Source organism: Lissotriton vulgaris, chromosome 3_1 (assembly GCF_964263255.1).
Source record: "Lissotriton vulgaris chromosome 3_1, aLisVul1.2, whole genome shotgun sequence".
Classification (NCBI taxonomy): Eukaryota; Metazoa; Chordata; class Amphibia; order Caudata; family Salamandridae; genus Lissotriton; species Lissotriton vulgaris.
In genome coordinates this window covers 698,542,685-698,555,504 of record NC_141689.1, presented here as the reverse complement: position 1 = coordinate 698,555,504, position 12,820 = coordinate 698,542,685, and the positions used below count along the sequence as shown (strand labels likewise).

General features: G+C 45.7%; 1 protein-coding gene across 1 annotated transcript in view; it reads right to left on the bottom strand.

Moving 5' to 3' along the window:
- Positions 1-12,820, bottom strand: part of FER (FER tyrosine kinase) — a 1,097,899-nt gene that overhangs the window by 54,154 nt on the left and 1,030,925 nt on the right. Inside the window, exon 17 of the mRNA XM_086961004.1 lies at positions 12,045-12,199. Within this exon, the coding sequence (XP_086817130.1) occupies positions 12,045-12,199 (155 nt within the window). The remainder of the gene's footprint in view (positions 1-12,044; positions 12,200-12,820) is intronic.

The window sequence follows — 12,820 nt, the reverse complement described above, 5'->3', positions numbered from 1 at the left end:
CCTGGTGATCAGTTTAACAGCCATGGCATGTCACTTGGTACGGGCTGCCAGGCTGACTGAGTCTTAGCTTGTCATCTGTGTAGCCAGCCTGACTGGCGCAGTAGGGCAACGTGTGGTGCCAATTGTGTTCAGTAATTGCTATGGCTAAGTTTACTGTGAGTAAGACGCCATACGCAGGCTCGGTGTACACTCTGACAGCAGCGCATGACTCTCGCTGCTAATGCCGCTGCTCCTATGTCACGGGTTGTGCCTCTCAGCACTAACCGTGTCAGGATGTGCTACAAATGAGTGACTAAAGCATTTTAGTATGGTAATGCGACCACCACACTAAAATGGGTTAGTCTAACACCTGATGCGTGGTACTTGGCAAGGTTGCCACAAATGGCTGACATGGTGTCTTCCAGAGACATGGGATAGAAGGATAATAATGAGCATACTGCTGTTTTAGTTGTTCCAACAGAGACGGTAAGGCTCAAGTCTTGCTGCAGGATTAAGTTCAGGCTAGACTAAAGCTTCTGAAGGAGAAGTCCTTGGTACTAATCTTCTACACTTATCTGCAAACCTTATGTAATTACTTATATAATTAGACTATAAGAATGGCTGATTTAGTTCTCAATGACGATTTCAATTCTTTCTCTAGATTTCAGTAGTATCTACTTCTGTATGAAGAATAGCCGTTACCTATATTGTTATTTGAGATACTCTCATGAGGTTAAGTGTGGGGGATATATAAAACGATAAAGGAAACAAGTGTGAAACAAATAACAAACCTTCTAATGAACCATGAACCTAAGGAGGCTAAGCTTAGGTTATGACAATTAGGACGTCTAAGGCAGAATGATTACAGCGTGGAACATAGGGTGAGTATTTAAGAAAGAAATACATGAATATAAAACTCTTAATTCAAACTAAAGCTTCCTTTTTTTACTAACAAAATCAAGAAACCAGGGCTCTACCATTACCTAAAGATAAACTGTCTCCGAGCTCCAAGCTCTGCCACACCTCTATGAGCTTGTACCCTTCACCTGCTGGCACTGCCTGTTCTCCTGCAACACAAAGCTCCAGCACGCACAGCAAACACCACCACCACACCGACCGTGACCAACCCAGACCATCTCCACTGCCTCCTTCTCAACCTACAGACTGTCTCAAAGCACGTCACCGCGATCTAGGACACCATTATTTCCATCGCCTCCGATGTCCTCTTCCTCACAGCGACCTGGCTCAACCACCCCCCTCCATGCCAGACATCGCCTCAGCCAAGCCTGATGGCTACAAGATCATACACCAAGACCACATCAACAAGCAAGGAGGAAGTATCGCCATCATACATAAGGAAACTATCCACTGCACCACCACCGCAGATGATGTCATCCCGATCATGGAACACCTCAACTTCTAACTCTGAATCAACAGCAAAAACCACCATCAGAGTCCCCCTTGCCTCCAAACCGCCAGGACCACTCACCAGTTTCTGCAACCCCATTCCAGAGTTCATCGCTCCACTCGCCACGGACTACAAAAACGACATCTTCCATGGCAACCTCAATTTTTACCTCAACGACCCCAACAATACTAACACCTCCAACCTCCTCGAAAGCATAATGTCAGCCTCACCCAACTGCTTACCAACTCCACTAACATCGCAGGACATACATTCGACCCCAGCTTCACAGCCAGAGACACAATTATGTATAGCCATGTCACCGAGCACACCTGGGCTGACCACGCCATCATCCACCTCATCATCTCAGGCCCCCCAGCACCACCTCCAAGCCACCCAGCACCTCACACCGTAGTTGGAACAAGATCTTAGAGAGCCAATGGACCGACGCCCTCAACACATCCTCTCTCAGTAACCAGCCTAGAACAGGCCATCAAGAACGTCTCCGCCGGGATCCCAGACTGCGCTGACAATCGCCCATAGCAAACCCACGAAACTCAAGCAGTGTGCCAAGCAACCCAGTTGGTACACTGCAGAATTAAGAACCAAGAAGCGCACCAGCAAACGATTTGAAAGGAAATGGCGCACCAGCATGGAGCTCACGGACCAAACAACATTCAAAATAGCTCTCAACCAATACCACCAACTCCTGAAAAAGATGAAAAGATGCGCCTTGGCCGACCGTATCGAAGCAAGCTCCAACCACAGCAAGGTAGTCTTCAATATCACCAGAGAATTCTCCAGCCCACAGCCACCAATAACAGCATCACCCCTTCACAGGAACTCTACAAATCTCTTGCAGACTTCTTCCACAACAAGATCTCCACCATCTACAGAAACTTTGAACCCCATCCCACCAACGTCCTCAGCCATCTTGCTCCTCACGAACGAGGAACACGACTGCCTGATCTCCACCTGGGAGCAGCTCAGCAAGCAAGACACCACAGCCTTCATGAACCTCATCCTTTCAGGACCACCCACGGACCCCAGCCCCAACCTCAGGAGTAGGACAATCAGCAGCAAGCTCACCGCTATCCTCAATTCATCCATCACCAGGGCCATCGTCCCCGAAGAATGGAAATACGCAGACATCAAGCTCCCACTGAGGAAACCTTCTTCTGCCAACCCCAACAAACTCAAGAACTACCGCCCCATCTCTGTGCTGGCATCAACCACCTACTTGTAGAACAATCATCTTCTGAACAATTCCCAATCTGTATTTTGCACCAACCACAGCACCAAAACCACCCTGATTGCAGCCACAGACGACATCAGATCCCTCCTTGACCAAGGAAAAACTGCAGCACTGATCCTACTGGACCTCTCAGCCGTGTTTGACACAGTATCACACCACACCTTGATCAAGAGGTTTCAGAACATTTGAATCCAAGAAGATACCGTCAAGTGGATTGCCTTCCTCACCAGAAGAACGCAGAGAATCTGCCTTCCTCCCTTCACCTTGGAACCCAAGATCATAATCTGTGGTGTCCCTCAAGGTTCATCCCTCAGCTCCACCCTTGTTCAACACCTACATGACTCCCTTGGCGAACATCAGATTGCACAGACTGAACTTGATATCATACGCCGGTGATACCCAGCTCATGCTCTCACTATCAGAACACCCCTCTGCCAGCCTGACTAACTTCTGCAGGTGCCTGACTAGCATCGCCAACTGGATGAAAGAAAACTGCCTACAATGCAACACAGACAAGACAGAAGTGCTGATCTTTGGGAACTCCTCCTCCCCATGGCTTGGCAGAGTTTTTGCCAAAATCTGTGTTCCAAGGAGAGCATGGAGTGGCAAACCTCAACAAACTCTGCCGGCGGAGCGGAATTTACCGCCCAACCCCTACTCGAGACCAGGCTGTTTAACTGAGCTCCCTGCAACAGCACACTGAGTGCCTGGATACCTTCACAGGTGATTAGCCGCATTATACAGATTCTGATTGACTGATAAAACCATCACATCTATCAAGACACAAAAGAAATACTTTAAACAACAAATGAACTTTCAGTCTCTGGAAGAATAGCCCAGCCAATCGCACCCAGTCAGGAGTTTTGGGGTTTGCTGAATGGCTACTTCATAGATAAAATAGACAAAATTAAGAAACTATTCCTAATATTCACACAGAGCCTGTGTTGTCACTTTCTGTGTCCGTAACAAATCCTGTCACTTTGCATAAAGTCTCTCCGATCAAAAACAGATCGCTTAGCATCCTTGATGTCTAAGGTGAAATCTGCCCCCCCTTTGGACATCTCCCCTCCTAACATTCTGAAACCTCTTCCGTCAGCAATTGCCTGTCTGTTCCTATCCTAAATGATTCCCTCTCTCGGGGAATGGTACAGAGATTCTTTAAAGAGGCTGTCATAATCCCACTACAGAAAAGCAACGCTAAGATCCCCTATCCTTAAAACATTCTCTCTCTATTTCCCGGTTAGCATTTCCTTTGACAGTGTTGGAAGCACGAGCAGCTAAGGAATAAGTTCACCATTTACAGTCAACTAATTTTCTTGACCCCCTTCAGGCAGGCTTTCACCAAGCCAATAATACTGAGTCGGCTATGCTCTCTGTTCTTGATATGCGTGGGGCTGGTGACAATGAACAAACAGTAGCCTTGGTCCAGCTGGGGGACTTCAAATTTAAGAAAAAAACTCAAAGTAGTGTCCAGTATGTGATGTTTGCTTCTCTTCGTAGTTTCAGCTGGTAGTCCCTAGATTTAAGGAAGTCGGAATGGGTAGCAGCAGCTTTTCCTGTATGGCGATATCCCTCCCACTCTCTCTTTTGGTCACAGACCAATTATGCCTCTTTTCACTAAGGTTTTATGAACATGGATTTTCATTCTAGCTTATGCTGGTCATTTATTTTCTGTTCTCTGCTCATTGTCAGAAATTCTACCGCCAGCACCAAGAAACAGCAGGTGATAATGCGCTCAATAAATAAATATTAACATAACATAAACGTTTGTACAAAAAGCTATAAACATTTTACTTAATGTGCTCATGCAATAAAGGAAAGCAGGCAAACCTTTATCAAGTTTGCAAAGACCACCTACAGAATAGTAAATATTTTATTTATTTTACATTTTAATGAAGTGCAGCTCTACCAAGAAGGTGTCTGCACACCACCCACATAACAACTTGAGACATCTATAATCCCTTTGTAATGATTTCATGGAAATAAATATTCAGCTGAACAAGTAAACAATAGAAGAAGGTCAAGCCTCGGAAGGCATAACAAACAAAGGTGGGAGAGCCCTGAAACAAACCATGGAACAGAATAGGAGCATAGGGTGAGCACAGGTGATGGGTTGTAGAAAGGACAGACAGGATCAGTAGGTGAAGGTTGGATGTGAGGAAGGGGATGGAGAAGAGGTAGCGTGACAGGAAAAGGATGGCCAATGGAATGACTGAGTGGATAAGGAAGCAGAGTGGAAACAAGGGAATGTGCAAAGAAGGAAGACTGGTGTAGCAAGGAAAGAAATGTTACTGGTTGAAATAAGGAACATGGATGTTGTTTTAGCTTTTTCTGGTTCAGAGCCAGACCTTTAATGCATCTCTGTTCTTCCTGCAAAGAGTTCCACAAGGCGGGGCTGGTCTGGAGATTGACTACAATGGTGGCTGATCTTTGTGGTGGCAGCACTCAGAAACGCTGCTGGAGAAAAGACGAGCAGACTGCGAGTTTAACTCTTCTGCTCTCTCGCTTTGCTGCACTTTATCTGTAGCGCTATTTATAAAAATCATCATTTTTACTTCCTTACACTCAATTGCCTGACGAATTGTGTTGTATGTATTTTTTTAATTAAATTGAAAGCGTTTTAAATACCTGCACTGTTTCCTATTTCCCCTGTGCCCTGGTCCACCGCGGCTGTTTTGTGCCGATTGTAGTGGAGGGACAGGTCGGGCGGCGCCATCTTGAGTGAGGCCCGGTCCCTGGCTGGTCGGGAGGTAGCGGTCCAGCTCGGGGAGGGGCTTGGGTGCTAAATAATGGTCCCCCATAGGGTGCGCAGCGGGCGCGCCGACTGCGCGCCGAAGGAGCGCCAAAGGAGGGCCCGTCTGTGCCCGTCCGTGCCTCGGACGGGCCCAGGGCCTGCCATACTGCTCGGCGCCTTCCTGGGATCCCTTCGTTAGAGAAACGCAGGTACTCGCGCTGTGCTTTGTGGAGTCTGGCCCCCCTGCTAAGGGTCTACCCTGCCCTCGGGTAGTCCCTGATGGTGCTTTGACTACATGCCCCCACTGTGGCTTCTTCCCCCAACCCTCCCTTCCTTCACATCTGGTCATTGACGCCCCTGCCCCCAACATCCGGGCGGGTTTGATCAATGCCAGATCTGCGGTGAGGCATGCCGCAGATATTTTTGAATTACTTGGGGAAGGCCAATTGGATGTATTGTTCCTCACGGAGACGTGGATGACTAACACGTCCGCTCCCAGTGTGGAACTTGCTGTCCCCAGGGGTTTCAAGATAGCTGGGGTTGATCGCCCCTTAGGTAGAGGGGGGGGGATAGCAGTTGTTTTTAGGGAGTGGTGGAGCCTCACCTCTGAGCCTCCGATTGCAGATGCCAGGGCAGAGGTTCTTCATTTCTCTATAAAAACTTCGCCTCACTTTACCTTGGGCGGATCTTTGATCTATAGGCCACCGGGTCAGCCTAACCAGTTTCTGGATTCCCTAGAAGAATACATAGTGCCCCGTGCCCTAAGCTTTCCCAAGTTTCTGCTGGTCGGCGACTTAAATATCCATATGGATGTTCCGGACGCCCCGGAAGCCCGAAGACTTGGTGAAATCCTCAAGCTTGCTCAGCTGAATCAATGGGTCACTGGTGCAACGCATGTGGGTGGTCATCTTCTCGACCTGGTCTGCTCTAATTTTCCCATTCAGTCGGTTACTGTGGAAAAGACTACATGGTCGGACCATGATTTGGTCAGATTCATGTGGGAATTGCCCGAACCCAGTCTTCCATCTCTCATCAGTCACCCCCAAAAGATTAATGTACTCGAGTTCAGACAGGCTTTGTCCAGCACCCGCCCAAAACTTAACTCATGTTTAGACGTAGCAGTATGTGAGTTTAATGAGTGGGCTCGGGAGGCGACTATCACCTCTACTAAGCAAAGTACGGTGTGCAGAGCTAGGCGCTCTCCCTCCCAACCTTGGTTCTCCCCGGAACTGAGAGAACGGAAACTGGGGTGTAAAAAATTGGAACGAGCTTGGAGATGTGGATATAGCTCTGAGGCTAAATCCGCTCTGCGACTCGCCCAGAAAGATTATTATGCAGCCATCAAGGTAGCTAAGGGGAATTTCTATGCAGGGCGCATTGCCAAGGCTGATAACAATAGCAGAGAGATTTTCTCTATTGTTAAAAGTTTTTTGTCCCCTGTGGCTGATGCTGTTCCACTCCCGTCCTCTGCGCAATGGTGTGAGGAACTCTCCGCTTTTTTCATTACGAAAATAACAAGGATTCAGCAGGACCTTTTAGCGGCCCTCCCAGCCGACTACCTAGCCGCTGATTTGGACCCTTCATTATGTCCAAATTCAAGGCAGCACTTTACGAACTTTGTGCAAATTGAGGAGTGTACCGTTCTCCCTCTCCTTCAGTCTCTGAAGTCTGGCTCCCCAGCCGATCCGTGTCCGGCCCGGGTGCTGTCGGAGGTGGCGGAAACAGTCTGCGCTGAGATCACGCAGATAGTTAACCTCTCCTTGGCCACTGGAGAGGTGCCGGCAGCTTGGAAACAGGCCAAGCTGCTGCCGCTTCTGAAGAAACCTGGACTGGACGTGTCGGTTCCTGGGAACTACCGTCCCATCTCCCTTCTTCCGGCACTTACGAAAATTTGTGAGAAAGTAGTCCTTCAGCAACTGGAGAACTTTGTTGACATCTCCAATGCTCTCCATCCCGCTCAATCAGGCTTCAGGGCAGCGAATAGTACTGAGACGGCGCTGGTGGAGATGACTGAGTCAATTCGGGAATGTCTGGACGGAGGTGGCAGAGCGGTCCTAATTTTATTGGACCTCTCTGCCGCGTTCGATACCGTCCCCTATGAGCTCCTTCTCCGCCGGTTGTCGGCCATTGGTATTGGGGGGGTTGTCTTAGATTGGCTATCCTCCTTTCTGTCCGATAGGACTCAGCAGGTCTGGATGCCTCCTCACGCCTCTGAACCTAAACCACTGCTTACAGGGGTGCCGCAGGGGTCTACTCTTAGCCCCCTGCTGTTTAATGTCTATATAACCCCCCTGGTTTTTCTGGCAGAACAGTTTGGGGCCAAGATAATAGGGTATGCAGACGATACCCAACTGTTGTTTACCTGGCCGGATGATAATCTGGATACATCGGTTGTCCATCTGTGCTTGTCCGCTGTATTTCGCTGGTTAACACAGGCCCAGTTGAAATGCAACGAGGAAAAATCTGAAGTTCTTTTCTATGGTTCCTTCCCCACCTCGTTTAAGAACTCACTGTGGCCTCCAAACATTCCTTGCCCAAAAGAGATGGGAAGACCAGCAAAAAACCTCGGCATCTGGTTCACAGAGGATCTCAAATTTGAGGTCCACATTAAAAAACTTACAGGCACCTGTTTTGCTACCCTAAAAATGCTCCGCAAATTCTTCCCTCTGCTCCCTAGGGATGCTAAGGAGATGGTTGCTAGAGCACTTATACTGGCCAGGCTGGATTATGTGAATGCATTGTTCAGTGGCATCCCGGCCTATTTGGTAAAACGCCTTCAAATCATCCAGAATGCGGCAGTCCGACTCCTGCTTAACATCCCGAGATGGAAGAGCGTTCGTTCTGAGATGCGCACGCTCCACTGGCTTCCGGTTGCCCAACGCATTCTATTCAAATCACTGGTGCTTGCGTTTCGTGCTTCCCATGATCAAGGCCCCCTGTATCTGAGGAAGAGATTTACCAGCTATGTTCCTGCACGTCCCCTCAGATCCTCCACCTGTTCAAATTGTATCTCCCCCGTTTTAAACGAGCAAGACTTGGTGGCCAATCGATCTCAGTGATCGGGGCCCGGGCCTGGAATGCTCTCCCTCTCCAGCTACGATCTATGTCCTCAGTGGCTGTTTTTAAAAAGCATTTGAAAACTCATCTGTTCAAGAGTGTAAGTTAAGTTTTTCTTGTATGTCTGACTGTCTACCTCTCCTTTACCCGCGTAACGGAGCGCGCTATAAAATAATTTATACATACATACATACATACATACATACATACAATGCTATAGCACAGTGCGTAAATTGTGTGGTCTCCAGTCTAAAAGTGTTTTTCTACCAGTCTTCTACGTTGACCGAAATGTGCACACAAAAACTGAAGTTTTTCTAGTTGTTCAAGTCTCAGGGCTATAAATGTGATGCATGTCAACTTGAATTGAATTCTTCTCTCAGGGGAAACAAATGTAATTCTCTAAATACAGCAGTGATGTGGTCAATTTCTCTTCCTCAAGATGAGTCTGGGAGATGAGTGTAGAATCACTTTAAGTGCCTATTGGCTGAAATTTGTAGGTTCCACTGGGGTAGCATTCGCGTAGAGCTTAACAACGCGTATTCGCAAGGTGTACGTTTGAAGGCTGAAGAAGTGTTTTAAGTTTTCTGATTGACTACAGAGCAAGTTTGGAGGATATGACATTTGATAAATGTCAGAAGACATGGTCAGACGAGGAACAAACCTAAAAACCATATTTTACTTTAGGATCCAGGGAGATATAGATTGAGGGAGGTTCAATACAGCCAACTAATCCTCGAGCAGTTTGGAATTCATTTGATGAAGTACAAGGAATTTTGGATTTTAAGGTATAACCTCAAGAAATTAGAATCGTTCCACAGGTGACGTTTCATCGAGCAGTGTGAAAAGCTGTGATTATTTTCATACAGATTTTAATCTTTGCCACATATTGGTGTACTGAAACCTCTGAACTGTCCATTATTAACCTCAGTGGTCCCACGTATAAGAAGAAATCATTTTGGAGCTAAAAATGGATCCTTGGGACATGCCCAGACAGGAATGAAAAAGGGATTCATAATGTGTGCGCATCATGACTAGTTTATAGCGGTTTAGAAAACAATTAACCAGGTGAGCACCACACCTTAGAATCTAAGGTGGCACATCAACCAAAATGTAGTTCTCATGTCATAAAGATGCCTCATTTTGCGTTACCCCTCTGATAATACTGTTCAGGAGGGCTCTTTGTTAACAGCTTTTACAGTCAAGTTTGGACACCAAAGAAACATAACTGAGATAGGTAGAACAAAAGAGGAAGCCTTCTTCATCTAGCTAGGCTTGTTTTCTTACGAGTGCCGCAGCACAGCTCAACTTTCTCACGTTAGAGACTATTTTATTTACTCTTGGAGTAAAAAAGGGCCCTAGCAAATAAGATTTTGTTCATGAGCTTCCATGCAGGAAGAAAAAAATGTAATGTGTTTGGAAACAGCATTTACAGTGGGATCAGGTGAAAGTCTATACTGAAGGTCTTGGGTTAAGAGATCTAGCTTGTGGCTAGGCTATTTGCCAATGTGGTCAGACAGAGCCCAAAAAGGTAGAAAAATTTCTTTCTTGAGTCCCCTCACTCACCGGGGTTGCCCCACGGTGACATGCTTCATTATTGGGGCCTAAACAATTTTATTATTATTATCGCTCCTAGGTTGGTACGATTTAAAAATGGGGTATAACACTGTGTACCAGCTGTAATGGAGATGGAACCAGTGTTTTTAGGTCAACATGTTTCAAGCTTCCCAAAGCTTTTCTTCAGGACCACGCAGGGACCAGCCCTGTGTATGCCACTCCTGTTTAAACCCTAATAGGAAAACACATATATAAATACTAAATGGACGCTGCTACTAATACAAGCATGCGTGAGAAAACATATACATACAATTTCTACTCCTCGCAGTATATCTGTAATATAATAAGGAAAATATTAGAGGTACACTCCCCTCTCTCATCAGAGTCGGGGTACATAGCTTCCTTCATGCCGCACTTAAAATATGGGTGAAAAGTTGCTCCATATTGGTGCATGCAAACTCACAGGGTCCGGTGATGTGCTGAGTATCAAATGCTCAAGGTGAACTATTGCGTGAATTCACACATATAAATAACACAGGACTTAATATGACAGTACAAACACACACAGTATTTAGCAAATAAAGCTCCTAGTTAGAAGTAAGTGAATCCTTCTCTTTACAGGTACCGCTAACCTTGGAGGTCAGTCGAGCTTACGATGGCTCAATACCAATTCTAAACTTGACTACCCGACTTTCAAACAAATAATGAAAACCGCCATTATGTTTTCTCTCATCCTGGAACGTTAGAAAATAACGACAACCGCCATTATGTTTTCTCTCATCCTGGAACGTTAGGAATATTTCGAAGGGAGTCACCGCCCCCCCCAGAGACCATGAAGTGCGAGTAGGCACTTTGACAATTAATCAACTACTACATGTTTTGTGTGCTAAATACTGTGTGTGTTTTTACTGTCATATTAAGTCCGGCATGAAGGAAGCTATGTACCCCTACTCTGATGAGAGAGGGGAGTGTACCTCTAATGCTTTCCTTATTATATTATAGATATAGGAGGAGTAGAAATCGTATGTATATGTTTTCTCACGCATGCTTGTATTAGTAGCAGCGTCCATTTATTATTTATATAGGTGTTTTCCTATTAGGGTTTAAACAGGAGTGGCATATACACGGCTGGTGCCTGTGTGGTCCTGAAGAAAAGCTAGGGGAAGCTTGAAACATGTTGACCTAAAAACACTGGTTCCATCTCCATTACAGCTGGTACACAGTATTACACCCTATTTTTAAATCATACCAACCTAGGAGTAAGAATAAAATTGTTTAGGACCACTAGCACAGTATTTTTAAATCACTCACACCCACTCCATTACACTGTACACCACACATAGTCCTTCACAAAATATTGCTCCTACGTAGATCGCAAGTCGTAGCACGCCCCAGTTCATAGAGAACTGGGATGGCCCCAATGATGAAGCATGTCACCGTGGGGCAACCCCGGTGAGTGAGGGTACTCAACAAAAAAGATGTTTTTTTCTTCCTTTTTGGGCTCGGTCTGACTACATTGGCCAATAGCCCAGCTACAAGCTAGATCTCTTGACCCAAGACCTTGGGTTTTGTTTTTCATGATACGTATTCGGAGGGGGATCTAGCATTGTATACCTCCTTCTCCCCCATGTATATGTACCGAAAGTCTATACTCTTCTTTCTTTAGAAACCTGTGTACTTTGACACACGACCTTTTAGATGAATCTGTTTTAAAATAACACAACAGCGATGTAATACTGCCACATAATTAGCATTTTCTTAAAGCATAATTTAGTCCTGTAATGCAGCATATGTCCAGCGGCCAGACTGACTAACAAGAGGGCTGTTAAACGGTACAGGTTTTACATGTCAGGAAGGTCTTGAGATCATTCTAAGCTAGGATATGCCCCGAGAGTTTGTTGTAAAGCAAGATAATCGGTTATGGACTGACATGTATTTTATGGTGAGTGACAAAAAAGAAAGACAGAAGAAGGAGCATTGACTTGTGTATAGTCATCATGAGGTAGGACTGTGCTAGAAGCCATACTCACTGTATAAAAGAAGAGACCATATCGCCTTACCATAGTTGAGAGCCTCTGGAGCAGTCCATTTGATGGGAATCTGCTTCAAACCAGAAGATGAGTAGATTCCATCATCTTCCTGACGAGACATACCAAAGTCACTGATTTTCAGAACATTGTTTTCACCCACAAGGCAGTTTCTCGCAGCAAGGTCCCTAAGATTTAAAAAAAACAACAGAAAACACATATTTATACAAGAACAACATATGGACTTGCATTTAAAAAAAACGTGCCTATTTTACAATTAAAGTAACCGTGAAAGCCCACTGCTTGATTTTCAGCATTTCCGTCATGAAGAAACCAAAACGCCTACAAATTGCTACAATGGTGCTGCCGCACAAAAGAACAAAGGCGAATGAAGTTTGATTTTTACAAAACATGGAATTACAGAAAGTTAATTTACATCTTAATTTCTTGTGCTCAGGAGTAGACAGTCACACTTCATTTATCATGGTGATTTCTGCTAGTTTTTCTCATTACAGAGTATCTCTGCTGTGGAGAAGCTGCAGACAGTCAAGGGCTCAAGGTAGCCTGGGTGAATATCTGTGTACTCACCCGACGACACTTCTGTAAATATTTAACTCGGCAGGGAAAGCAGACTCAGACTATGGGTCTGGTATTGGGGAGGACAAACTGAAAACAATCTCATATTAAAGAGCGACAGAGAGCCACACACATTGAGTCCGAAGGCTTAAAACATTTTTGGTGTGGGATCCCCGATCAACTTGAATTGATCGTTGCCTTATCTGGAATTACATTAGGGTGGCAAATGGACA